Here is a 27,111-nt window from a genome sequence, read left to right as displayed (position 1 = left end):
AATCCTAGAGATAAAAAGGTTTATATGTCTATCCATCTATCTTACGTACATCCAACAAATAAGTGGACAAAAGGGGGGGGTATATTTACTTTTCCTTCTTACACATGCGCCCAGCCGTTGTATACGAGCACCTGTCCCTCGTTGATCAGGCAATGGACGCCCTTCTCCTCCCTCCCGTCCCCCTCGGCCTCCCACTCGGCGAGCCTCTTTCTCACGACCCACTCCTTGACGCGGTCGCTCGTGAGCAGCCGCCGGACCCTGGCCTCCCAGGTGCCGACCACGATCCTCCAGAGCGAGAGCCAGCTGTCGCCGGCGTCGCGGGGGTGCGCCCACTCGTACGCGCCAGTCGAGTACCCGACCCGCACGCGCGGGTTCAGGAATACGCCCAGGCTCTCGGACAGCGGGTTGTCGGCGTGGATCAGGCAGCACTCGCTCGCCTCGAGGTGCTTCTCCTCAGCCAGCGAGTCCGGCACGGCGCGGAACTCGAGCCGCCGACGGCCCGACGCGCGGGACACCAGGAACGGCGCGGCGGGCATCGCCACGATGCCGTTCCAGCAGCTCCGCACGGGCACGGCGTCCGCGTAGGTCTCCATCGCCTCCCGACTCACCTGTGACCGGAAGTACGGCCACGTCTGCATCAGGTGGCCTTGCCCGGCCGAGTCCCGCAGGGCGAACGTGTCGTAGTAGTACGGCGGCTGGGAGAAGTCGAGCGAGCACGCCGCGCCGTAGAGGCCGTTGTTGGTGTCGAGCAGGGCGAGGACGTCGTCCGTCTGTGCGTATGCCTGGTCAGCTCCCGGTCCTTGATCGCAATCACGTGGAGAAGAAAGTGCAACCTACCGTGAACACCACATCGTTCAAGAAAAGCACCTTGTCAAAGACCTCTCCTTCACCCCCCAGCTTCCACAGGTCCTTGAGCGTCAGGTTCCTCAGTCTCGCCAGGAAGGGGATCCGCCTCATCTCTCTCTTTCCTCTCGGCGTCGTGATCCACCCCTCCCTGGCCTCGCCTTGCGCAGGGACGGCCTCGACCTCCTCCTGGTGCGTCCTGTCGTCCAGCACGACGTTGCGGCGGACTCCCCTGCGGCCCAGCTCCTCGTCCAGCGCCAGCAGCGCGGCCTTGCTGTCGTCCCAGCTCCCGCTCTCGTACACGCTCACGAAGACGTTGTCGCGGCCCAGAGCCTCGACGAGGGCCAGCACCGCGCCCGCCCAGTGGTCTCGGATCAGCGCCGCATCGTTGTAGTGCATGCCGGCGATGTACACCCGCTCGACGCGCCGCGGGCGCTTCGGGTCGTGCCGCGGGGCGCCCGTCACCAGGCGCTGCACGCGCAGGGCTTCGAGGAAGGTGTAGACGGCGAAGACAAGGACGAGGTTGCGCAGGCCGCGGGAGCGGAGGAGGCGCCTTGCGCCGAGGCGCAGGCCGTTGAGGAGGCCCATAGAGGTAAGGTCGAAAGGGGGGGTAGAGCACCGCTCGGAAGAGCAGGTCGATTGATGGTAACGACTGGTCAGCCAGGCAGGTAGGTATATAGGGTTTAATGAATGAAAGTCTCTGTGGACAACGCCATTGAAGCAGTCAGGGTATGCCGAACGGCACGTATGTTGTTGGCAGTTGCATCAAGTTGGAGCTTAGTGAGCCCCTCCCTCACACCCTCCTGTCTATTATCCCAGCCAAGACGGCTCATTACCTATTCAGAAATACAGCTCCCCTACTACAGGTACATTAGCATATGTACATAGTAGTATGTAAGCAGCCGTCAGAGGGAGCAGTATCATTGGTCGGCAGACCTGTGTGGGCCTACCTATTCTGGGAAGCATGGAGAAGACAGGGAGCAAGGCGATTGGCTGTTGTGGAGGCACATTATCCCTGCACAAGTTGCCCGACGCCAATGATACACGTACACACCACATCGTATCTCTGCGGCGATATTGACATGTCACACACGTGCGGATAATTTTGGTTTAGGAAGAAGACATGGCAGGGCACAGTCGTGACCCTGTAGATCATACAGATTACATGTGCTGAGCCGTGACACTTACCAATTGCAATTTACGGGCCGTTTACGAACCCGGTAGTGTATGGTTGGCTTTAAGGATCCCCGCAGAAGCCCACTTTATGCAAGCCTGTCACACTACTTTGGTGTTGGCTGGAAGTGAACCAACCTGTCCGTACATGATAGAGCATCGCCATCAACTGCGCCCAACAAGGGGTCAGCTGGAGCCGCGGAGGCTGCATGGCAAATCACATACGCAGAAGGAGACTTGCTGAAGGGAATTGTTGTAGACCCTCTGCCTATGTGGCAAACGGAGCTTTTGAAATGGGATACCAGGCTGGGTGAAGTCGATAACGCAGGCAGACGTCAACACGGCAGCTGGATACGAAGGCACTCCCCTCCAAGTTACATCATTCAACAGCCATCTAAAGATTGTACAGCTTCTTCTAGACCACGGGGCACGTCGAGAAGGCCTCGGCCATAGGGGAGCACGAGATTGCACAGCTTCTAAGAGAGAGAAATCAGCTGCCACCTCCTCCCAAGCGTCGAAAGTATGATAGCAGGAGATAGCCAGACAACGCCGGCCTCAATCGAACACACTTACCCCGAGAAACTGCTGGCCATCCCCATCCCACCCCCGAAGATTTGCCTAGAACCTCAACCTTGGCCTGTGATGGGTGACCATGCACACCAGCCATCGTAGTTGCAGTCTGAACGGCCGACATTCATTCGATGAGTCGGACGCGGATGATGATAGCTTCAGGTCCTGGCGGCACGACTGAGAGCGGTGCCTGTCGCTCGAGAACGCAGACCCCACACGCAATGCTCATCATGTCACCAACAGAGAAGCGTTGTTTTTGAAGTATCGTTATTGACTCTAGAAAAAAAACTAGTTCTACACTCCAAGGCGCCCTTTTTTTGTATTCGTCGCCTCATCTTACAATCACAAGGTGAGCCCCTTGTCCTTTACCTGGGCTTCTTGTTGCTACTGTATTTCTTAACCGTCTACTACTGTGGGTCTTTAGATGTGAGAGTCAAACTGATGCTGGGGCAGCATCATCTGCTGTGTGCACTGCACTGATACCGGGTGGGCTTGGTTGCCTGACCGCGACATTTGATTATTTGGCAAAGTGCAGGTCGTAGCCGAGCCACTTGCGACGGACGACTTCCTCCACACTCAGGCCAGGGTAGCCGTAAGTCAGCGGCAGGAAGAAATACCAGCCGGCAAGAGCGATGAGCAGGATGACACCGCAAGCAACCCAGGCACCGACAAGGCTTTGGCCGGCAAACCGCTCGCGGGCGGAAATGTGTCTCTTGGGTCCATGGGCCTTGCCGTTGCCCTTAATAGGCTGGTATCCCTCCTCGGGCATGGGCTCGGCAGTGAAGATAAACTCTAGGAGGGCACCGGCGACTAGACACGAAGCGAGGTGGGCCGGCAAGTAGTGATGCAGGAAGAGTTGGCGGCCCATCAAGTAGAATGGGAAGTAGTGAGTGGCCCAAGCCAGGAAAAAGAAGCCGGTGGAGTTGTACAGCCGTGACCGAGTGCCTGAACATGGTTAGCATCGACATTTGAAGTTACAACATAGGTCAGAGAGAGCTTACGGTGGTCAAGAGCGTCAATGCCTCGTCTAAGTGACACCTGGTCCGCACCGATGATACCGGCAAAGACAGCCAACAGACTGCTCGCAAGCCACCAGCCAACGGGGTTACCAAGGAAGTAGATCTGCTGGCGGGTGTCGTTCTGGGTCCAGAAACTGACACCACGGAGCAGGAAGGGCCACTGGTAGGGGTGGCTGGCGTAGGGGTGGCTGCTGGTCAACTGGTTGTTGTGCCAGAACATGGACCGCTGCAGCTCAAACCACTTGCGGAAGAAGGACAAAGACTTGACCTGCTTCTCGGGCTTCTCTCGTCTCTTGGAGTCCAGGGGAACCGAGGGGAGGTCCTCGACAAACCAGATGTTGGAGCTCGGAGCCAGCTGCTTGTTGCCGTTGATCTCCTGCTGCTTGTGTCCCCAGTCGGGGAGGGGAGTGGTGTGAGTCCACATGGCAACCTTGCTGGGGTTGTGGATCAGCTTGAAGTGGCTCGAGATAGTCTTGAACTCCTGACCCAATTTTCCGTTCTCGACTCTGATCTCGAAGAGCGTGTCGTTCAGACGGTCGCCGTAGGCTTCGGTCAGGGGAACGGTGGTGAACTCCTGGTTTGTGGGGTAGTAAGGCGAGGCCACGTCGTGAGACAGGAGCATCGTGTCGGTACCCAAGTGCCTGAGACGAACAACGTCCTGGTTTTTGACGGGCTTGCCAGTCTTGTGATCATCAATGAGAGGGATGATCTGCCAGTAGTTGTTGGTATCGTTGTAAGGGTAACCAGTGACCTGCTGGCCCTGGCTGGAAACACGGCCGTCCTCGTAGCGCAGAGGGTAGCGGTCCTCGTGGCTGTGAAGGTAGGTCTTGGTCTCCTTGTGGCGCAGGGTAATGGTATCGTAATACTCGACAGTCAGGGAGTTGGCCAACATGACGTTGTCGCTCAGCGTCTCCTGGAACTCGGGGGTCATGAAGTCGTCGCCCGGGCCGGATCGGGTCAAGATGGCAAAGTGCACCTGGAACCAAAAGAGGTAGAACATAAAGGGCAGGATGATCAGACCAAAGGCGCGGGCGGCAAAGTGCTTGCCGAACTCGGGAAGGCTCAGGGCGCCACCAGGTCTCTTAATGTCCAACAGAGCCCAAAGGTCGATGATGACAGCGGATCCAATGGTGACGAAGGCGAAGAGGCCAACGTACTTGGTCGATATGTCGGCAGACAGGGCGAAACCGGTCAGGACAAGCCACTTCCACCACTTGCGGGAAAAGGGCTCGTGGCGCAGCTTGTAGAACTTGATGTAGCAGAGCAAACTGCAGGCCATGGCGAAGACAAGAGTGGCATCCAGAAGGATCAATCGGGTCTGGCCAATGTGGGCATTGTCAAGCAGGACGAGACCAGCAGCCAGAAGGCAGGCGGGCAAGCTGTAGCCAGACTCCCACATGATGAGATAGGTGACGGAGACGGTCAGGGCGCCAAGGATGGCTGGCATAGCTCGGAAGGCAACATAGGGCACCTTGTTGGAGATGTAGGAGTCGCCAATATTGTCGAAGTGGAAATGTCCGTCGTAGCCAACCAGCCATCCCATGAAGGCGAAGAGAAGCTTTCCGAAGGGGGGGTGGACATCGAAGAAGTAGGTTCTCTCGAGGTAGTAAGAGGCGAACTGAGGTTTTCACGTTAGCGGGAGCCGTCGACATTTTGGGGGACTAAGTTTTTGGCAAGCTCGGGACGTACCTTGCCAAAGTGAACCTCGTCGAAGACGACCTCATTAGGATGGCTGATGCCCCAGAATCGAGTGACGAAGGCGAGAACGGTGGTGATGAGGAGGCCGACGCTGTACTCGGCGTCGGAGCTGGTGCGCTTGGTCTTTACAACGGACTTGTCGTTGGGTGCTTTGGCGACATCGTCGGAGACGGCGCCAGGCGTGGTCGGCCGCTTCGCAGTGTTGCGCTGGCGAACGCTGCCCTGCGGGGTGGCGGTCGTCTGCGCCATGATTCGAAAAAGTTTCGAAATCAATAAGAATAAGAGGCGGGAGGGGCTGCTCGAGATGGAGGTTGTCAGTACAAGCCTTGGAGGGTTACAGGAGAGCTGGGGAATATGTTTTGGTCCATGGGGGGGCAGGATGTCACGGCAGAAAAAGAGAAGGACAGGTAGCTCCAAGTGATGGACGCCAATCGACGGAATGGGTACGTATCGCTTCGTTGAGCTGCACCCAAGGGGCCTTTTTAGCTACTTACACGCTATGGAGAAAAGCGGACCGCGTCAGCCCTCGTGTCGCGCTGATGAAGATGAAAGAGAATAGAAAAGAAAAAAAAAAGGATGGCGGTAAGGAGTGACTGAAGGAGAAGCTGTACTATGTAAAAGGGGAAATAAGGGAGAGGGTACGAATACAACTCTGAACCTCGCGAAGATGAAATAGAGATGGGGTAAAAGGACAAGGGAGGATTGATCGCCCTCTGGGGGTGCAACTATGTCGTGGGAAAAAAAAAAAATCAATAGGGGAGGCTACCCCCTGACGAGCTGCAGGTTGACACTGAACCTTCCCGAAGACTGGATGGCCTTGGTGGGTGGATTGGACACTTGGCCAGAGTGAGAGAGCTGTCATCATACAACCTATCCATCCATTCCATGGGAGCCCATTGAGTTAGTTCGATTGGACGGAGCTGCACTAACTCTCGGTACCTAAGAGATGGAGAGCTTCAGCCCACTTCCCACAGTCCACGCAGCCAACAAGCGGTTGTTGTTGCAGCGATAAGATAAGGATTCTCCAATGGCTCCGATACACTGGCCGTCCCGGCCGTCTCCCGGTTCGGCGTGTGCACAGTTGTAAGTTTCAGATCAAGCTTGCGAGTCGAGAGACGGATACTGCTCGACAAGAGATGCGACAGTTTCCTCCCAATGGCTACTCACAAGTCATCCGCCGGTACTGTCAAAATCTCGGTGGTAGGAAGCGGAAGCGGCGTGGCATTTAGCCTCTCCGACCTCAACGGGACTCAACTAACTTTTATGTTGAGCCCCTTCAACTCGAATGGGAGAGAAGACGACTCAATCGACTTTATACCATAATTCTCAAACTGGCGCTTTGTACGCATGTAACCCGCGTTGTCACGTCTCAGCCCGCGCGTTTGACAGGGCCGAAAGGAGTCAGCCATCCGCTGCTACCCGCCCGGGCCAGGGGACACTTGAGCCGAAGAACGGAGCTCGACGGCGGGGTGACCGAGTCCCGCACTCCTCTCCAGCCGATGAACTTTGTGTGTCGCTCCCAGTAACGTACTCCGTAGTCGCAGCCCAATTGAAAACCACCCCGCCCTTTCCCCCCCACGATAGTTTCCCCTTCCCTCAGTCCGCCCGGTCACGCCAATGTTCTCGCTCGTCAGATCCGTCGCCAGATTCTCATCCCGCGCCGCCATCCGCCGCCCGTCCTCGTCCTTGTCCCTGTTCCGTCTCCAGCCCTTCAGCGTCCACGCCTCCAAGATGTCTGACCAGTCCATCGTCTTCACCAAGAACGCCCCGGCCCGTGAGTTCCCCTCTCCCACGCATAAAATCCCCAGAACAAGTTGCTAACCAATCCGTCGGATAGCTGTCGGCCCTTACGTATGAACATTCCGTGACCCTATGAGCCAACCTCGGAACCATCAGACTAACCCTGATTCACCCCTTCCCCTACCTTAGTCCCAGGCCGTCAAGACCCCCACCGCCATCTACTGCTCCGGCCAGATCCCCCTCACCCCCGCCGGTGACCTCCTCGAGGGCTCCATCACCGACAAGACCAAGCAGTGCATCACCAACCTCAAGGCCGTCCTCGTCGAGGCCGGCTCCTCCATCGAGAAGGTCGTCAAGGTCAACATCTTCCTCGCCGACATGGGCAGCTTTGCCGTGAGTACCTGTCCTTCCCCCCTCCCTCTAATGTGAATCTCATCCCTGACGCCCCCCTTTCAGGAGATGAACGGCGAGTACGAGAAGTGGTTCACCCACAAGCCTGCCCGCAGCTGCGTCGCCGTCAAGACCCTCCCCAAGAACGTCGACGTCGAGATCGAGGCAATTGCCCTCCCCTGAGCGTCTCGTCGTTGCTGTGTAGCCTGACAGGATCCAATTTAAAAAGCAGTCAAACGTGAACGGTGCCTCGCATGTTTTCAGTGACTCCAATTCCATACACTGTGACCGTGCATATGTCCAATTACACCACGAACGGTACGCAATGCCCTGAAGCGCCTGACTTATAGCTCTACAATCTGGCCCATATGTCCAGAGTATTTCTTCAATATAAGCACAATTGCCAGGCCGGACGTTTATCTTTCCGCCGTCCCTCGTCAATTTCCTCTCGCGCCTGTCCTTCAACTCCAACAAATTGTTTTCGTGGGCACCAGTATATTAATAACAACATCAACCACTCAGATAATCAGTCAGATGCCGACACAGGCCGGCCAAGTCAAATGTAGGTAATATGCAGAAAGGTAGCTTTGATGATCTACAACGCCCTTCCGTCTATCGGTACAAGTCCCACCGCTTTCTAGCAGAGCCTCCGCCAAGCCAAAAGCCCACAATGGCTCTCGCGCAATCACACCCGTCCATGGCCAGTCGCATATCGTTTATTCGTCATCATCGGCGGCCTCGACGTACTTGTGGCGGATGTCCTTCCATTGACGCTACATTCGGCTCCTTGTCAGCAAAACCATCTCTCCCGTGTGACCAAACGTGCTTCCGCAGCGAAGTTGCTGTTTCTCTCGAAGCGGGCTCGTCGATACACCGAAATAACATGAGGAAGGGGGTCCTTACGCCACGGTTCAGGTAGTCCCAGTACTTGTTCATCGCACCGTTGAAGCCCCTAGAGCGCAACATGTCAGCCTATCCCGGTTCCTATCCGACACATTCCGACACGCCCCGGGTCTGTTGGTCCTTCTCTCTGCAGCCCCAGTGATCGCACCGGATTCTCGTCTTGGAGAATCATCGCTTACAGCTCGAATGCAAAGCCCGTCGCAAAGACGAAACCGAGCATGGAGAAGTTGTTCTTAAAAAGAGCACTGTTCCACCCAAGCCGTTAGCAAACGTTTCCCAATCATCGCATTCGATCTGTCGGATAACCAATCGCTCAGGACTTCGAAGCCGCGGGACTCCGGTCGCTCGGCGATGCGAGTAGAGGGAGACGTAGAGGGGGTGAGGACTTGCTTGTAGAAAGGGCGTGTGGGGGCCTGCGGAGGAGCAAAGAGTGAGCGATTAGCCAATTGCGGTCACGGGAAGAGCTTCCATTGAAATACGAGCATACCATCTTGGATGTCTTTTGTCAAATTGCACGTCTCGTGTAGAGGCAAGGGTGCTTCGTTGCGGTCGGCGAGGCGGTGGTCGTTGGAAGTGGGTTGGGTCGGATGGTTTTGGGGAGCGAGTCTTGACGAAATTCGCGATGTTCCGGGAGCCACTAGCTTTGCCGAAATACATGCCCTTTGATTGGCCGATTGGCCCCCCAGCCCCACTTCGTCCAGCACTTCATTGATGACTAAGGCCGCCAGTCGACTGCACCAGCCTCGCAAAGTTACCTGTCAAGCCACGTTTTGGACGAACTCGAGGTCAAGATTGTCATCTTACGATACTCGCGCAGGTCACTGAAGGCGCAAAAGACGACCAACACACATCATGGGTAATCCGTTGGGCACGAGAAGACATGCAATATATCCAAAGAATTAGGGAAGCAGACTGTCAACCAAATTGGCAACGGCACCAACCGACATTCAGAATAAGTGAGACCACCGTGAGCCAACTGAATAATAACTGCACTACTACGTATGAACGCTGAATTGCAACCCCATTAGCCCTGCTTGCTCGGCGATGCTTTGTGTTCGCGACTGCCCAGTTTCGCCTTGGCATGTAGCTTGGCGTTGTGCACCTTCTGTATGAACGGGGTATGTTCCGACCTGCGCCCACGGAGTCCGGTGTGTGTCCGCAGAGGAGGGTCGAGCCCATCGGCGAACCTGCGATGCTCCTCTCGGCGTTTGTCTGAGATAGTTTCCGGGGCCCATCTTTTTCTGATAAACCAAGGCAGACATGCCGCCGCCCATGCGTCGGGGATCAAGCGAATCAAGACACCAAACGGAAGGGAAATCGCGCCGAGACCGATAGACAAACCCCATTCCTTTCCATTAAGAGGCTTGATCTGGAATGCGGCGCCTCCAACAAAAATGATGAGTATCTGTCCACCAATCATGATCAGGTTGATACCGATAAAGAAGTAGTTCTTGGTGATGTTCTCGAAGACGTTGAACCTGTTGTCCAGGCGACGGTTGCTAGTGACAGTTAGCACATACTCAGTCAGCAAGTCATGGGATACCTACTTGAGTTCGTTGAAGATTTGCAGCCAAACAAACGTGTTGAAGACGAGAGTCCTCAAACGTTCATGGTCATCATCGGAGTCGCTGTAGCCCATGAGACTCTTTCCGGCAAAGTTCAATACGAAGGTAATGACGAGCTGACAGATGGCTTGGCCAATGATCATCTTAGCCATTCTCAGGGTTATTAGCGACGCAGACTTTCGGTCGGGCTTGCGGTCCAGAACACTGCGCGTCGGAGGGTCGGTGGCAAGCGCAAGGGCAGCGAAGGTATCCATGATCAAATTCACCCAAAGCAACTGAACAGCATTTAATACCGACTGCTCACTTGAGCTGGCAACTGCACTGACGAAAGTCAAAACTACGGCCGTGACGTTGACAGTAAGTTGGAACTTTGCAAAGGGTCAGCACTTGTAAACGAGTATTGAAAAGCGAACGTCCTGCTTGACATACCTGCAGAAACTTCTTTACGGAGTCATTGACAGCTCTTCCCCACATCAGGGCCTTGACAATGGAAGCAAAATTGTCATCCATAAGGATGATGCCAGATGCCTCCTTGGCGACTTCAGTGCCAGCGATGCCCATAGAAAATCCTATGTCCGCCATCTTGAGCGCGGGAGCGTCGTTTGTGCCATCACCGGTCACGGCTACCGTCTCGCCAAGGTCCTTCAGAGTCCGGACCAGGATCCTCTTGTCTTCAGGGCTTGAGCGAGCAAGAACTTGCAGCTTGGGAACGATGTCTTTGAGTTCTTCTTCGGTCTTGCGTCGGAAGGTTGGGCCCTCCATAGCGATGCCGCCGTCTTCAGGATGATAGATGCCACATTCCTTGGCGATGGCTCTGGCAGTCAGGATGTTGTCACCCGTGACCATGCGGACGATGACGCCTGCGCGGTTGCAATCCTTTATGGCGTCGATAACAGAAGGTCGCAGCGGGTCTTTGATGCCGTAGATGGCAACGAGCGTCATGTTTTGGTGGATCTTGTCAAAGTCTGCAGTTCTAGAGTCATCTTTAGAGATGGCATCCTTGGGTGGCCAGGAGTCAAAGTCCCGGAATGAAGACCCGATGGTGCGAAGGGTTTGGCCGGCGTATGAGTCGATCGTCTGTGCAAACATCTCCTTGTCTTCAGCCGTCATATCCACGGCACTCAACTCGGAGCCACTGGGATTGTCAAGAACTTTGGTGCATTGCTTCAGAAGAATTTCTGAGGCTCCCTTCACGTACGCTCTGTACTTCCCATTTGGTAGCTTGATTACAGTCGCCATGTATTTGACTGCCGAGTCGAAAGGTACGACCTGGACGACATTGGCGTTCGTCCGCTCTTCCTGAACTGGCCCGGCTGCCAACTGATCCCGGCTGAATGTGAGCAGAGCGACCTCGGTCTTGGATCCGATAAAAGTGTGTTCTCCTTCTTGGTCTCCCTCAAAGGCTGTGGAGTTCACGGCGTTGCCTTGTATTAACAGTTGTTTCGTCTCCGGACCCAGATCCTTTGTGAAGTCACCAATTGAAACGTTTCGAACCGAGTTGACAGTTTTTTCATCCGAGGGTGAGGAGCTGCTCTTTCGCTTCTCTGCCGTGGGCTCCTCGAGGGGGGCATCCTTACCGCCAAAGCTGATGCTTTTTCCAAGAGTTGTGGCTACGACCGACATCTTGTTCTGTGTGAGAGTTCCTGTCTTGTCCGAGCAAATTGTCGTGGCATTTCCCATTATCTCGCAGGCTTTCAGGACTCGAACCAAGTTGTTGTCTTTCATCATCCGAGTTGTGGCGAACGCCAGTGCCAGGGTGACAGCCAGAGGTAGACCCTCCGGAACCGCCACGACGACGACAGTGACGGAAACGATGAAGAGCTTGAGGAAAGCCTGTCCCTTCTGTTCGGGGCTGTCGTTGTTTCCAGGGAGCGCGACAAGGAACTTGATGAAAAGTACCACAAACAGTAGGAGAGCCGCGCCGCCGCCGAACTTGGCGATGTGGTCGGCAAGGACGTTGAGCTTTCTCTGCAACGGGGTGTCTTCTTGCTCGGTTCTGAGAGACATGGTGATTCGGCCATACGAAGAGTTGACGCCAACCGCTGTAACCAGGAAAGTACCGGTACCCTCCTGAACCTTGCTGCCAGAGATGATGAAAGGGTCCATTTTCTCAATGTCAGGTCGCTCAACGTTCTTCTGTGCCATTTGCTCAAGAGCCTCATACACATCGTCGGCGCCAATCTTTTTGATAAGGTCGGACTCGCCCGTGGCTGAAGACTCGTCACACTTGACTCCATGGCCTTCAATGAAGATACCGTCAACAGGAACCATATCTCCCGTTGACAGATGGACGACGTCGCCAACGACGATGTCATAGACAGATATCTCGACGGACTTGCCGGAACGAACGACCTTGATTGTGCGATCGTCGTGTTTCTTGTTAAGTGTGTTAAACTGACGTTGCATCTTCCAGTCGTTGATCGAGCCAACCAAGACGACAATGATAATGGCAATCATGATGGCAACGCCCTCTACCCACTCGACTTTGGCTTCACCTGGTTCGTGTGCTTGGCCAAAGGTTTCATATAAGCCCAGAGCGAGAGATACAACGGCCGCGATTGTCAACAGAATCAGCACCTTGTCATTGTAGGCAATCCACACCATCTGCAGGAAGGACTTCTGCTTCTTGGGGGGCAGGCGGTTGTCTCGAAACGCGTGTTTTCGATCCGAGAACCCGCCAGTGTACTCAGCAGGCGGGGGCGGAATGGGCACGTCGTTCTTCGCATTGGGGTCCGGCTGAGGAACTTGGTTGCCAGCTGCGCCGTACTTGGGTACGCCTTTTAGGGCAGCTTCCTCGAAGGAAACACTGGCGTCCAATTTGTCCTCGTCAACACCCAGTCCGGATTTGCGGTTCGTTTGAAGACCTTTCTCCAAGCCACGCAGGCCTCCGAGAGCGTAGAAGGCACTGAGATTTTTGGGGTTCAGAAGCTTGGTGAGATGGCCTGGAGTGAAAGCGAATTTGCTGTCCTGCTTGGCGTTGAACATGTCCTCTGTGCCGGGATCAGGAGTAAGAGCATCCGCCGTATCCAGGGTGAACTTGCTAGGCCCATGATGATTCTCATCCTTGGCCGTTTTGGTCTCTTCAATGTCCTGTAGTTGGCTCTGTTTCTTTTCGTCTTGGGTCGACATATTAACGCCTTTGTCGGCATGTTGCCCATTGGCTATGGCCATGGTTGGTAATGATGAACAAAACCGATGTGTGCTGGGTGGCTTTCGAATTGATGTAGTAGCTGATAGTGATGTGGTGATTGCTTATTCAATCAGACCTGTCATGTTCTTTATGTTGAGTGAAGAATTGATTCAAAAAAAGAAAGAAAAAGGTGCATCTGTCGATGTATTTAGCCTTGCGCCTAATAAAGTGGTGGAGGAGTGCCGGTCAGGCAATCGTATTGGGAAAGACAAGTGCATCCATTATTGACTGCAGTGGGAGAAGGTTACATTTCTTACCCGATGAATTGAAGCGAACCTGTGTGGCAGTTTCCCGGGGCCGTTATGACCAGAGAACCGAAGGAAGGTACGGAGGGCAAAGCTCTGAGAGTACCTGTTGGGAGGAAGAAGAAACTATCATAGAGTAGTGAACTCGACAACTAGGGAGAAGGAGAGACACTAGAAGACTGGAAGTGGACGAAAGCGAAGTAGAGGAGACAATAGGCCGTATTTGAAAAGGGAGAGAAGAGCACAACACAAGTTTCCTATTGTACGCCACTCTATACCTGGTCATGCTTGTCCCGTTTAAGCAGCACACGCCCACGCACTCACACACTCGCGCACACACAATATCATGGCCGATTTCACCTGCCGCGACCACATTGGTGAGGCCGGTACCTTCTTTTGCGTCCGCATAAACCGCGGTATTTCGGGGGTCAAGCAAGCAAGCTGTGTCAGTAATGGGACGAGCAGTGACGACAGAGGCTTCTTCTTGACTGCTCAGGGCCATCCGAAGAAGGAGGCTTGGGAAGGAAGGTCAATGCCAGGATCGAGCGTGGAGGGCTGTGACCGTCATCTAACAATACCTCTGATGGTCGCTCCTCCGAGTCGCTTCTGGTTTGATGAGAGCGAGACCAGCATGCCACACAAGGCTTGGCAAACGCGGACTGTGACCAAGAAAGCTTGAGTGGCGGGATGAAGCTTGTGCTTCTTGGCCAGGGCGCTGCCTATACAACAAGGGTCGTCGGATGATATGGACAGTAAGTACTTCCCTGATTGGTCTTTCTCCGTAATCCCTCTCATGTCGTCAGAGAGCATGAAGAATATCAGCGCACCGCTGGCTGTGAAGCGGTGACGGCATAGGTAGTAGGTAGTGCAAGTACTATAAGTTTGGAAACGCCTTTCCTCCCCGATAACGGATAGTGCGACACGCGCCGCACTCTTGCAGGCTCAAACATCTATATCAATGCTGCCTGATGGGCAGTTCCATCTACCACGCACACTCTCCTTCGCTGTGATAAACCGAGGCGGCCGGCCAGCTGGCATTCAAGCAATCTCCTGGGCAACCCATGCTTCCGGCCTTGTTCCACGCATATAGATTGCAACTTCGGCCGCTGGAAGGGGCGGACGCTATCCGTATGGACAGCCCGGTTGAACATGGGATGGGATCCTACACACTGGAGTGCCGCAATCTGACACTTCTTACCGAAAGACACGCCGGTAGGCTGCAGGCCTGACGAGACCAGTAACGCGACACACGTGGCGTCATTCTGGCCAGACCGCACTTTCTGAAGCGCAGAGAGTATGTCCTGCCTGCCCAGACTTGACTGCGGCTGCCCTGCTACCCCTCTGGCCCAGGTTTCATGGCAGATGAGTGACGGCGACCAGTAAGTAGGTAGGTAGGTACCCAAGCACTGCCAAGGTAGAAGTAGGTAGGTACGTAGGTAGGCACGTAGGTAGGCAGATCGGCTCCCTCTTGTATCATGTAGCTGAACCCGCCGGATTGGATCATGTTTGTTTGTGGCCCAATCAGATGCCTGATGCGCAGAGAAGGTTCACACCCCACAATGGTCTGTGCGTCCCTTACATAGGAGGGGTTGTTTCGACCTCAACTCCCACAGGCGCATTCGCTTTCTTTTGCCAGCCAAACCAAACTGACAGTCCACCTTCCTTCTCATCGAAATCTGGCTTTCGCCGCCGCCCTGTTTGCGATCCTGGTGTCACCTACACCCAGAAGTGTGTCAAACTGCCCCGAAGCCTGCAGCTTGCCTCAAGTCTTTGGCAAAACCGATTGGCTGCACGCACGCGCCCCGCTTCCCTTTGCACCAAGCTTAAGCTGTTCCCTACCCAGCATCGCATGAGTGCCCAAAGCCACCAGCCAGCGCTTTGGACGGGCGGTGAGCTACGCACACAGCCTGCTTGAACAGCGAAGCCTTGCGACGCTTCTCCGAAGCCCATCGGTTGGATCAGTCCGACTGACTGCAGGGTTTTCCGGCAAGCCCGTTGCTACCAGTCTAGCCGACTCTGTCAACACCCATCAAGGTTTCCGACATTATGCCTTCCGAACCCACGAAAGCCTCCAACGCGGGCATCATCACGGATGACGCGGGCGAGCGCCACATCCCCGAGTCGAAGCGAGCGGACGGCAGCACCCGCAAAGCTATCAAGATCCGTCCCGGCTACCGCCCACCCGAAGATGTCGAGGTTTACAAGAACCGCACTGCCGCGGCTTTTCGTGATCGCACCACAAAGGGTGGCATCCCTGGCGCGGCGGGTTTGAAGGAAGAGAAGCCTGAAGCTTCTCCCTCTGTTTCCAGCAACAAGAATGCAAAGCGCCGGGAAGCCAGGAAGAAGGCCAAGGCCGCAGGAGAGGACGAGGTCGACGATGCCAAGCAGCAGTCTAGTGCCGACCACCCCAAGGCCCAAGAGGCCGACCCCGAAGTGGAGAAGGAGAAGAAGGCCCGCAATCTTAAGAAGAAGCTCAAGCAGGCCAAGGATCTCAAGAACAAGAAGGAGGGCGGCGAGACGCTGTTGCCCGAGCAAATTGCCAAGGTTATCAAGATCAACGAGCTCATCCGTGAATTGGACGCTTTGGGATTTGATGCCGAAGGAGAGCCCAAAGCCAAGGATGGTGCCGAGGCCGATGCCACACACAAGGATGAATCAAACGAAGCCTGATGCTTGGGCCAGCCACGATGCATCTTTCGAATCCTAAAGCATTTGCGTTGCATGGTCGACGTTTGATCAGAAATGCACTGTCGTAACTGTCTGCTCGATATTTACAGGCGCCTTTTGAGCTGGAAAGTCCGTCCGTCCCGCAACGCAGGGCGAGTGACGAATGCCCAGGCTTCTGCCTCCAGCAACATTCCATGTAAATATGGGCAAATCGAGGCCCTTCAGGCTCTGCTGGCTCGATAAGAAAATGAGCTGGCAGCGCGGACGTACAGTTCTGCGCCGAGCAATCGTTGCCAAAGCCAACATTATCAGGGCTGCGTCGGAAGGGGCTATGCCTCCCCAGCTGGGCATGTCGGAAGTCAAAACGTGCAATTTGATAGAGGCAGGAGGGCAGGGCTATGCGAAGGGGCTTGGTTTGCATGAAATACCCTCAAGCACGTCATGCGCGATGATGGTGCGAGGATCAACAGATACGCGACGCTGCGGCTAGGGATAAGGGGGTGTGATGCATTTCCCTACATATACCTCTGTAGTTGCCTTGAACAAAAAAGAATATCCTGTTTGGAAGTATTTGAGAAGTTTGCCCAGCTCCATGGTCTTGGAAGTGGGCTGGGCTTGAAGGTCGTGCGCTTTGGTTACTATAGCTCAAGCCTTGTGACTGAAGCATGCGGCCAGACGTAGATCCATTTAGGCCAGATTAGCTTTCAAACTAATGCTTGGCATTCCATCACCTCAACATCTGGACGAAACGCTTCGGTGTTGTTGTCGTTGTTGTTGTTGTTGTTCGTTAACGGAATGATTCCTTGGCCTCACGGGTCAGAGTAGACATGCGGCGCCCCGCGCCGATCCGGGACACTCCGTTCCGTCCCATTCGAGGCCCCCGTCTGAACCAGGGCTTGGGAATCATTTCTGGTCAACCCCCAGGTTCAGATCGCAGATTGCTTTTGGAACGCTCCCAGCGGAGGTGGAGATCGCAGCCAGATGGGACCCACCGAGGGGAGGGTTTCAACTTCAGTCCGAGGGACGAGCCAGAGCCGCAGCCCGAGTAGGAGAGAATCTCTCAAGTGCCCGTGTCAACAAAGGGGCACGGTAGAGAAGACCCTCATTGAGCCGGTAGAAATACAGTCCAGGTTCGCTAACCCTCCCAATCTTGGAATGTGGTGTTTAATCAATTACACACATGTTCGTCGAGGGATCTTTGGCACCCTCGTCTCTGCTTTCCTTCCTCCTGTGCTTTGCTAAAATACAGGCCAACAATCTTACTGGGATCTTCGTTGCAAGCTCGCGCGGGGGGTCATCGGGCAAACATTGTACAGTTAGCCCGTCAGCGACGAGTCCGGGGCTCTCTGGCAAATCAGAAGCCGGGTCGGATCGAATGACGAGACGATGACAGCCAAGTTGTCCTGAGATGAGCCGAGATCTTGGAGTCTGGTTCTTTGGTGACCTGCGAGCCAAACTGAGGAAATGCAGGATAGGCGGCAACGTGTACGGGCTTCCTTTGGTTTCGACGTTTGTCATGCATCCGCGAATTTGCGAACTGTTCGGAAAGAGGGCTTCTTGTCAAGGCCCCATCTTTCTGATACAGATAGTGGCCCACCTTGTTCTACCATGCCTGGTGCTGTCTGTTCCAGTGTATGCTTCGGCTTTATGAGGCTGGACTACGAGATCCTACATTCTGCATTCCTATGTCTTCCTCCCAATCACGTTTCTGATACCACCAGAAACGGCAGATGGCTCGTAGTTTGATGTGATCCTCGCTGCACGAGGAGAGGAAACCCTCTACAAAAATGCGTTCTGCCTGTACGGAATACGCGGACCACTTCTGTGGTACCGATTACTGATGTAATCCGAACCCGGGCGAGCGGACGGACCGTTAGACACGACAAGTTGTTTCGATATTTAAAAACGAGTACTCAAAAGAGAGACCCCAACTGCAATATCTTATATTAGGTAATTCCGACTTCACCATAAGCATCACTTGACAATGAGGGAGACGAGAACCTGTTCTAAACGACCTACACTGTATAGAGGCGCAATGCAGGGTGGCGGGGACAGCTGTCGGCATTACTTACACTGGGGCCGCTGACTGGGGCCGGGCGACTCTTTGATGCGCTGGTGTGGCGTCAAAGCTAGGGTGGAGCTGAAGCTTAGCCACCCGATTCGCGTGCGAAACATACTTCCTACGCTTACGTTTCCCTTCCGGACAGGTTTGAATTCGACGACTGTCCAACAGACACTATCACCACCCAACAAATCAATTACTGCTAGGCTGGCCCTCACGACACCTGCTCCTTTCACCCGCGTTTTCCTGGGCGAACTGTATCCTATCGCGACGCATCTGCCATCGACAGCTTGTTCTTTTTGATGATCACCACCATCCACACCAACCTCCGAACATGAGGCTTAGGGGCAAGACTGTCGCCTCCTGGCGCATCCTGCTGTCTGTCCTCACACTGGCAGCAGCTGTCCAAGCAAAGGATGAGCCGACGATCAAAGTCACCACAATCAAGCATCCTCCTCTCAACTTGAACTATTTCGAAGATTCCAATACCGTCCTTTACCAAGATATCTCCGAACGAAACCTCTACCGATCCGAGGATGCTGGTATCACATGGGATAGGGTCAAAGATATCCCGGATAACCAGGCCTCACTCCTCACAATGCACTCTTTCGACAAGAACCGAGCCTACGTACTCACCCAAGGCACCGAACACTTCAAGACGACCGACCGAGGCAAATCGTGGCAGAAGTTCTCGAGCGGTGCGCCCCCCAATATCTTCATGGGCGGGGACATCCTTCACTTCCATGCTGGCGATCCGGACCGTGTCATCTTCAACGGAGCGGATTGCATAGGCATCTTTTGCGATCTGATCACACTGTACACGACGGACAATTTCAAGTCGAAAGCCAAGTTCCTGCGCGGTAACACCGAGGGGTGCTATTGGGCCAAGTCTTCGGATCTCTTCACCACGGGCAAAGACGACCTCGACAAGCAGCGTATTCTTTGCGTCGTGCGAGACAACTTCTCGCCTTTCAAGGAAGACAACAGGCTCCTTGCGTCGGACAACTATTTCCAAAAGGTTGACAACAAGGTCCAGGAATTCGAACCGGACATGGATACGAACCACGGCGTTCAGGGTGTCGTCAGTCTGGCGGTAGTCAAGAAATATCTCATGGTCGCCACATCGTCCCTCAATACCGACGAGATGGGGCTCTTCGTCACGGACGACACCATCAAGTGGCACCGCGCCATGTTCCCTACCAGCCACGGACACAAGGTCAATCAAGGCGCCTATACCGTCCTGGAAAGCACCAACTACAGCATCCAGATTGATGTGATGAACACTAGACCCTCGAACCCGACCGGAGTTATGTTCACGAGTAACTCGAACGGCACCTTTTTCACCGAAAACCTCGAGCACACGAACCGCAATACCAATGGTCATGTCGACTTTGAGAAGATCACCGGTGTACAGGGTATCTTCATGGTCAACGTTGTTCAGAACTGGGAGGAAGTGGAAAAGGACACCAACAGGGGTGGCAAACATGTCCAGAAAGAGATTGTCAGCAAAATAACGTTCGACGATGGCCGGACCTTTCACGATCTGAAGAGTGGCGGCGACCAGCTGCACCTTCACTCGGTCACTGATCTCGATAACGTTGGCAGAGTGTTCTCTAGTCCCGCGCCTGGTCTTGTTCTTGCCATCGGAAACAAGGGCAAGTCCCTGGGCAAGTTTGGTGACGGTGACGTTTACGTCTCTGACGATGCGGGTGTGACTTGGAAAAAAGCCTTGGATGGCCCTCACAAGTACGAGTTTGGTGACCTAGGCTCGATTTTGGTCGCCGTGAAGGACTCTCACAAGGAGGACATTGGAGAAATCCGGTACTCTTTGGACCATGGCGAGAGTTGGAAGACAGCCCCGCTTCCTGATGACTTGAAGATCAAGCCCGAGCTCCTTACGACAACACAAGATTCGACTAGTCTCAAGTTTTTGCTCGTTGGCAAAACGGGAGGCGATAACCCAAAGTTCCACATCATTGCTCTCGACTTCGAAGGGCTGCATGAGCGAACATGCAAGGAAGACGACTTCGAGGATTGGCACGCCCGCCTTGATGAAAACGGCAAGCCTTCGTGCCTGATGGGCCACAAACAGACCTACCGCCGCCGCAAGAAGACAGCCGACTGCTTCTTGAACCAGGAGTTCAAAGACCCTGTCCCGGTTACTGAGGACTGCGAGTGCACGGACGCAGACTTCGAGTGCGATTACAACTTCATCAGGGATGGCGACAACTGCAAGAAGGCTGGCCCAATCATCGCACCGGACAATGTATGCAAGAACGCCAGGCCAGACGACACTTTCAAGGGTTCTTCCGGCTGGCGCAAGATCCCAGGCAATACTTGCAAGCGAAAGAGTGGTGACCAGAAGGATGATCCTGTCGAGCGGAAATGCTCCGAGGCTGTAAATGCCCCAGCTGCCCCTGCTGATGGTAAGATCAAAGCCGTCCAGCATGTCTTTAAGACCGATTTCAAGGACTTTGAAAAGATCTACTTGGAGCGAGGCGAATCGAGTACCGAGGTCGACGAAACCATCATCGTACGACCTGTTGAATACTCGGGAAACAGCATGCGGGCCGACAACCAGATATGGCGAACCAAGGACCACGGCAAGAACTGGGAACGAATCCTTCAAGACGAGGACGTGCGGGGCATCTACCCGCATAGCTTTTTTAAAGACGTCGTCTTCTTCACCACCGATTCCAAGAAAGTTCTGTACACGATCGATCGTGCCGAGCATTTCCACTCGTTCGAGGCTCCCACGAAGCCCGGTTCAGGCAACCCCCTGTCGTTCCATCCTGACAAGAAGGATTGGCTTATCTGGGTTGGGGAGAAGTGCGAAAAAGTCAATGGCAAGGAAACCTGCTTCACGGAGGCCTCGATTTCGAGAGACCGCGGCGACAACTGGAAGACAGCAATGCGCTACGTCCAGAAGTGCGAGTTCACAGGCCACTCCGCCTACAGGTATCGCGACCTGCGCCAGATTGTCTGTCTCGCGCACAAAGAGGAGAATAATGAGAAGGACAACCCGAAGGTTATAGTGTCCAGCAATGACTTCTTCGATGAGGACAAAACGTTCCACCAGGATCGCGTCAAGAACTTCGCCTTGATGGCCGAGTTTATTGTTGTTGCTGCGGAAGACCAGGAAAAGCAGGGGCTGCGAGCCCTTGCCAGCTTGGACGGCGTTTCGTATGCCGAAGCTCACTTCCCTGTCAACTTCAAGGTGAGCCACCAAAACGCCTACACAGTCCTAGACAGCTCCACGCATGCCGTCAACTTGTTCGTGGCCACCGAGACTGCCGAAGGTCGCCGCTATGGAAGTATCATCAAGAGCAACTCGAACGGTACATCCTACGTTATGAGCGCGCAGGCAGTCAACTGCAACGACCAGTACTACGTCGACTTTGAGAAGATTCCCGGCCTCGAGGGCGTCGCTCTCATCAACACAGTCGCAAACCGTGACAAGCGCAACGAGCCGAAGAAGGTGCAGACCCAGATCTCACACAACGACGGTTCACAATGGGCTTTCCTCCCCCCGCCAAAGGCCGATGTTGATGGCAAATCCTACTCGTGCAGCAGTACTGAGGGAGATGAGAAGTGCGCGCTGCATCTTCACCATTATACCGAGCGCTCGGACAAGAGGAAGACATTTTCTGCTGCCACTGCTGTTGGGCTTATGTTTGGCAACGGCAACGTCGGGTCGAGTCTCAGCTCTCTCAAAGAGGCCGATACCTTTATGACCACTGATGCCGGCATCACTTGGAAAAACGTCAAGAAGGGTGCTTGGACTTGGCAATACGGTGACCAGGGCTCGATTGTCGTGCTCGTCCAGCGGGCCAGTCGCGAGAACCCAGTTAAAACGAAGATGATTTCGTACACGACCGACGAGGGCAAGACTTGGAAGGACTTCGCCTTCACTGACAAGGAGGTCACCGTCTTGGATATCTCTACTCTCCGCTCTGGTGCATCGCGCAACTTCCTCATCTGGTGCAAGGACGATGGTGGCGAGACGTTCTCTGTTAACGTGGACTTCACTGGCCTGGCCGACCGTCCTTGCAAGAGTGACGAGGGCAGCTCCGACTACTACCTTTGGTCGCCCAAGCACCCATCGCAGCCTGATAACTGTCTCTTCGGACACGTATCGCAGTACCTGCGCAAGAAAGACGATGCGAACTGCTACAACGATGCCAGGGTTCAGCACCTCTACCAGGTGGAGAACTGCACCTGCACAAGGGCTGATTACGAGTGGTAAGTGGCCCAGCACGCCGTCGTCTTTTTTCCTCAAGCTAACACTCTCCAGTGACTACAACTATGAGCTCGGCACCGACAAACAATGCAAACTTGTCCCTGGTACGTCTCCCATTTCGGCGGAGCAGTGGTGTAAGGAAAACCCCGATGCCGTCGAATACTACGAACCCACGGGATTCCGTAGAATTCCGCTTACTACTTGCATTGGGAACGGCCATAATGAGCTCGACAAGCAGTCCAAGGCTCACCCCTGCGCCGGCAAGGAGGATGAGTTTGAGAGACGGCGCAGAACCTCTGGTATCGCCATCTTCTTCGCTGTGGTGATCCCGTTCGGCCTCGCAGGTGCGATCGGCTGGTGGGTATACCGCAACTGGAACGGCAAAATCGGTCAAATACGGCTGGGCGAGTCGTCCAGTCTCGACAATGACGCCCCGTGGGTCAAGTACCCAGTCATCGCCCTCTCGGCGGTGGTTGCCGTCGCCGCGGCCCTGCCGCTCGTCGCCTCGGCCCTGTGGAGGCGCGCCACCTCTGCTTACGAGAGCGTGAGCGGCGGAGGCGGAGGCGGAGGCAGCTGGCTCAGCGGGCGCGGCAACCGCCGGTTCACTACGAGAGACAGCTTTGCCCGGGGCAGAGGAGATTACGCCGTTGTCGACGACGACGAGGGCGAGCTCCTGGGTGACGACAGTGATGAGGAGGTATGAATGGGTTTTATGACGGAGGGCAGCATTGTTGCCGTAGAGTCAAGGGAGAGATAAAGCGACACATCGATACTGTAGCAAGACTGTTTCTTTTGGATTTCGGCATGGGGGTATCAGGCAGGCAGACGGAGGCAGAAAATGCAATTGTAGACCTTTATAGCTGATGTTTTTTAACAAGCATGGCGTTGTTCCCGAGGCATTTCGAGTGCTCTTTTTTTCAGACTATAGCGTTCTTTGTGGGAATGACTTCCGACTCTTGGTGACATCGTGAGACCATGGGCCGGGATATATAGCGGAATGGGGGTTGGGCACATCGATCGAAGGCTCGGACGGCACGCAGGAAGCGCCGAGACACGATCTGCGCTGTCCAATTTTCCCTGAGGTGAGAACGGAGCGGCGATGGCCGTGTCCGAGGGTATCCTATCCGAGTAGCGCCAGGGTAGGCAGGCAGGGCGAGAGGCCAAGAAGCCCACGCGGGATTTGGATTCCAGACTTTCCCGGCTCACCGGGCCGAATGGGAGGGGAGGATCATCCCCCACGACCCAGAGACAGAGAGAGAGAGAGGAGATTGCGGAAAGCTAGTGAGATGAACTTGTATCTGACGCAAGGGGCCCGAACTTATGGAAAGGGGGTCGGAACAGCGTTGATCCCGACCGGACTGGACCCGGGTGATGGGCAACTCAAGCAGAAACCAAGCTTTTTCTTTCCCTCTCGGTTTTTTCTCTTTCTTTCCCACTCATCGTCCTCGCCCACACGTGGGTTCATCATATTCCGGGACCGTGCGCATGTCAGAACGGAGACCGGGAGGGAGGAGAGGAGGATGGGAAATAATTGACTCCCCCCCGGTCAACTTGGTGCCAATAGCAGATACAGGCATCTCGGGTTAATCTTCCTCCAGGGAAGTGATCTGCAGGTCGCGCAGGCGTCGAGCTGGTGATGTGCAGAGTGTTTCGCCTTATTTGTGCAGCTGGGGGGCGGTCTTTGGGGGCTCGATGCTGGGCGATACGAGAGCGAGAGGAAAACACACAGTGGAGATGCTACACGTACCATGTGTGTACGATGTGTACAGATAGTTGTGCGTATGCCAGTCAGTTGAGGGTTAATTAGCTCTCACTCTTCCCCCCCCCTTCTCTCCTTGGGGGATGTGTGAGGTAGAGATGGGCGCATGCAGCTGGCCAAGGGAAAAAGGGGGCGGGAAATGGGCGACGTTGTTGGCTCCTTGACTCCGCAGACTGTTTTCCAACTCCAATATCCCAATTGTGGGGAGGGGGAGAGGTGCGAGCCGGGGCGGCTTGCATAGTCGATATTGGACAAAGACATGGACTATAATTCTTTATGCAAATAGAACGCGACGACTTTCCCTTTTTGGGGGGTTGGCTCTTGAGGCGCTGCGCAACGTCCAGAGCGTTGAACCGCCTGACCGCCATCGTAAGCTGCATCCGTCCACATCTGTCCAAGACATTGGCCAGGTTGTCGACGACCGATGCTAGGGGGAACTCGCGACAGGGCGGCCGGGTTCCATGCCTGAGACCCTCGAGACGTGTCATGCACAACGACATCATCGGCGGGCGCGATTGGACCGACTGTTGCGCGTGCTGAGTTGGCCCACTAATTATAGAAAGACATTTGGGATTGGTCTCTGGTAGACCAGTACGGTGCGTTTTGAACCCGCCGTGACCGACTTGTGGTGAGGCGTCTGCTAGCCCAGCGGGCTGTTAGGCATCGGGTTATTTTCTCCCATCGACAAATGGAGCTATGAATCTGGCAGATGCAGGAACGGCACCTAGGTATGTACGTTAGTGGCGTTTCTCTCGGGGTACTCCGTACTTAGTACCCAATCTTGAATGCCCCTTTTCCCCCTAGTCTTCCCCGCCATCACCTCTGGCGGTAACGCTTTTGAGTCTTGAAAACCGAAGGTCGCTACCAGGAGACGCAATGCCCTGGAGCACGGCGGCAGATGGGAAATATGGTCCAGAAATTGCCGCCGAGGCGCCGGCGGCCAGCCACGAACACGAGAACCACGACAGAAACGAGATTGTGGGGAAGGGCCGCGAGAGACATGCATGGGCCGAATGGCCCCGGAACATGGGCTGGTCGTTGATGTTTCATTTCCATCCTCTTCCGGGGATCTTCGTCGACGTAGCTAGTTTGCACAGTAGGTAATCAGCATAGGGCATGAGACAGTCGCCACCGGGAGAAGGAAACAGAACAAAGAGAGAATACCCACGTAGGGTGCGCGCGCGCGCGGACACCGGAAGTAACCTGTCATTCGGGGTAGAACAACAATGCTTGTTCGCGAGCCACGCCACGCACCTACACTACGATACTTGCCTGGCGGTCGCGACGATCTCGATGTCTGTCGATGCTTCAGTTTGCTGCCAAATATGAATCCGGACTGGACGGATCAACCAAGGCAGCACTGACTGGATCCGTAAGCCAGTGATGGCTGTGCAGCTCGAGGCATTTTGCACTAATCGCTGGACACGTAGTGTACATGTCCAGGCCGGTGGCCATATGTTGTGCTGCCAATGATGGGGGGCAAATGGGCGACCAGCCGACGGACCATGGGCTGAGCCAAAAAAGAAGGTTTACCTGCCCAGAGGAACAGAACAGGGTGGTATTGAAAGGTTCATCTCATTATTTCTGGGGCCCTTGTGCTAATATCGCTTAGCTAATTTCCCGGACGCACCAGTCGTGGACGCTCAATGCGGCCCCCGTCCCTTCCTGCAGCCACCCCCCGCAAGCTCGCTCCCCAATCAGCAATCATGCCACTCCGGGTACCTTGCAGCCCCGCCCCTCTGGCCCGCCCTGCGATCCTTCTTCCCACACCACACCACTCTTTTCATGCTCTCCGCCTTCGGTCTTTGGTCTCACTTCGAGCCTTTCTATCGTGGTGGTGTGTTCTTCGTTGCTTTCTTCTGTCTCGCTACTGGCCGGTGCGGGAGCCTAACCCCAGATTCACCACGCACGACGTCTCCGACCAACGTTGCCACGACTGGGTCTCCTCTGTCCCTGATGTGATGGAGGATTAATTTGCGTACAGCCCTCACTATCACGAGTCGCACGGCCTCTCCCAATCGCCTGTTCCTGCCTTTGCCCATCCAGAACTTAGCCCAGAGACGCTTGTGCAGTGCCGAGTCGTCAACTTTCGAGTCAATCAAACGTCTCCCTCCTCCCCTCCTGTTTTCTTGCCCATGTGCTTCTCACGAGACTTTTGGCTTTTTCCATGGCTGGACTGGATGCTTCTTGGCCGCCCGTCCAACCAGCGAGCCAAACCCGTCTTGGCTATACTGAACCGGGATTACCATCTCGCCTCCCTTTTCCTTGCCGCCTTCCAAGGCCAAGAACAGGGTACTGCTTCTCACCGTCTCGTTGACTCGGATGTCAACGCAGCCCAGATTGCAAGCCCGTATTATCCTCTGGCACAAACCCCTGAGCGACTCCTCCTCCACCAAGTAGGGATGGATAGTCCCCGTTGGCATCGTTTCAACCCCAACGGCTTGTGTTGCTTACTGCGTATCCGTAGTCAACCATGACCGAGATCTCCTTGTGCTCTGGGGTCCGCCCTGTCCTGGCCCTCAACCCCTCTTCGTTCGGGTTCCTCAACGCTGTCTGCTGTGTGCCCTGATGCTGAGAGCAGGGGCTCGCTGGCTGCCAAGTTGCTGTTTGTCACGCCAAAGCAAAAACCATCGGTCTAGACAAGATACAGTCACTCCCTCGTCACGCGTGTTGGCCTGTCACTCATTATCCAGCAACACCGAAACTCGTGGACGAACCAGGCCCCGGTTTGGTCAACAAGTGTCACCCGCACCTTGGGCATCTTCCCATGCCATCCAGTGCTAGGTCATTGGACACTAGGCAGTCCGCACTTGCCCACTCGTCCATCCGAGGGGTGGGCACACCCACACCGTCGCGCGCACAAACCCCGGTTCAGGGCCCCTGCCAGGGACATGCTAGCCTTCTCACGGTCGTACCCATGAAGATACGGATACCATACTAGCCATCTACCTAATCTCGCCATCAACATAATAATAGCATTTCGGTCCCGCCAGTTTTCGTCCTTCTCTTTCCCTCTCTCCTTCCCCTTCCTCACGAAAACACCGTCA

General features: G+C 54.9%; 7 protein-coding genes across 7 annotated transcripts; 3 read left to right on the top strand and 4 right to left on the bottom strand.

Moving 5' to 3' along the window:
- Positions 1-98: 98 nt before the first annotated feature.
- Positions 99-1,431, bottom strand: GLRG_04521 (uncharacterized protein; the record flags this gene model as incomplete). Its single annotated transcript, XM_008095206.1, has 2 exons — positions 99-770; positions 838-1,431. 2 exons carry the CDS (start codon positions 1,429-1,431, stop codon positions 99-101), a joined length of 1,266 nt encoding a protein of 421 aa, XP_008093397.1.
- Positions 1,432-3,103: 1,672 nt separating this feature from the next.
- GLRG_04520 (dolichyl-phosphate-mannose-protein mannosyltransferase) lies at positions 3,104-5,552 on the bottom strand (the record flags this gene model as incomplete). Its single annotated transcript, XM_008095205.1, has 3 exons — positions 3,104-3,531; positions 3,588-5,223; positions 5,295-5,552. The coding sequence occupies 3 exons, from the start codon at positions 5,550-5,552 to the stop codon at positions 3,104-3,106; spliced, it is 2,322 nt and encodes a 773-aa protein (XP_008093396.1).
- A 1,482-nt stretch (positions 5,553-7,034) lies between these two features.
- On the top strand, positions 7,035-7,616 carry GLRG_04519 (endoribonuclease L-PSP; the record flags this gene model as incomplete). The annotated part of the gene is made up of 4 exons (XM_008095204.1): positions 7,035-7,077; positions 7,141-7,154; positions 7,233-7,436; positions 7,500-7,616. The coding sequence occupies 4 exons, from the start codon at positions 7,035-7,037 to the stop codon at positions 7,614-7,616; spliced, it is 378 nt and encodes a 125-aa protein (XP_008093395.1).
- A 533-nt stretch (positions 7,617-8,149) lies between these two features.
- Positions 8,150-8,826, bottom strand: GLRG_04518 (ubiquinol-cytochrome C reductase; the record flags this gene model as incomplete). The annotated part of the gene is made up of 5 exons (XM_008095203.1): positions 8,150-8,206; positions 8,337-8,385; positions 8,516-8,581; positions 8,727-8,749; positions 8,824-8,826. The coding sequence occupies 5 exons, from the start codon at positions 8,824-8,826 to the stop codon at positions 8,150-8,152; spliced, it is 198 nt and encodes a 65-aa protein (XP_008093394.1).
- Positions 8,827-9,360: 534 nt separating this feature from the next.
- Positions 9,361-13,072, bottom strand: GLRG_04517 (calcium-translocating P-type ATPase; the record flags this gene model as incomplete). The annotated part of the gene is made up of 3 exons (XM_008095202.1): positions 9,361-9,835; positions 9,884-10,269; positions 10,331-13,072. 3 exons carry the CDS (start codon positions 13,070-13,072, stop codon positions 9,361-9,363), a joined length of 3,603 nt encoding a protein of 1,200 aa, XP_008093393.1.
- Positions 13,073-15,382: 2,310 nt separating this feature from the next.
- GLRG_04516 (uncharacterized protein) lies at positions 15,383-16,006 on the top strand (the record flags this gene model as incomplete). Its single annotated transcript, XM_008095201.1, has 1 exon — positions 15,383-16,006. One exon carries the CDS (start codon positions 15,383-15,385, stop codon positions 16,004-16,006), a length of 624 nt encoding a protein of 207 aa, XP_008093392.1.
- Positions 16,007-18,399: 2,393 nt separating this feature from the next.
- Positions 18,400-23,008, top strand: GLRG_04515 (vacuolar protein sorting/targeting protein PEP1; the record flags this gene model as incomplete). Its single annotated transcript, XM_008095200.1, has 2 exons — positions 18,400-22,307; positions 22,360-23,008. The coding sequence occupies 2 exons, from the start codon at positions 18,400-18,402 to the stop codon at positions 23,006-23,008; spliced, it is 4,557 nt and encodes a 1,518-aa protein (XP_008093391.1).
- Positions 23,009-27,111: the final 4,103 nt, after the last annotated feature.

Source organism: Colletotrichum graminicola (genome assembly GCF_000149035.1).
Source record: "Colletotrichum graminicola M1.001 genomic scaffold supercont1.14, whole genome shotgun sequence".
Taxonomy (NCBI): domain Eukaryota; kingdom Fungi; phylum Ascomycota; class Sordariomycetes; order Glomerellales; family Glomerellaceae; genus Colletotrichum; species Colletotrichum graminicola.
Note: the sequence above shows the minus strand (reverse complement) of the source record. Positions and strands in the feature narration are given on the sequence as shown.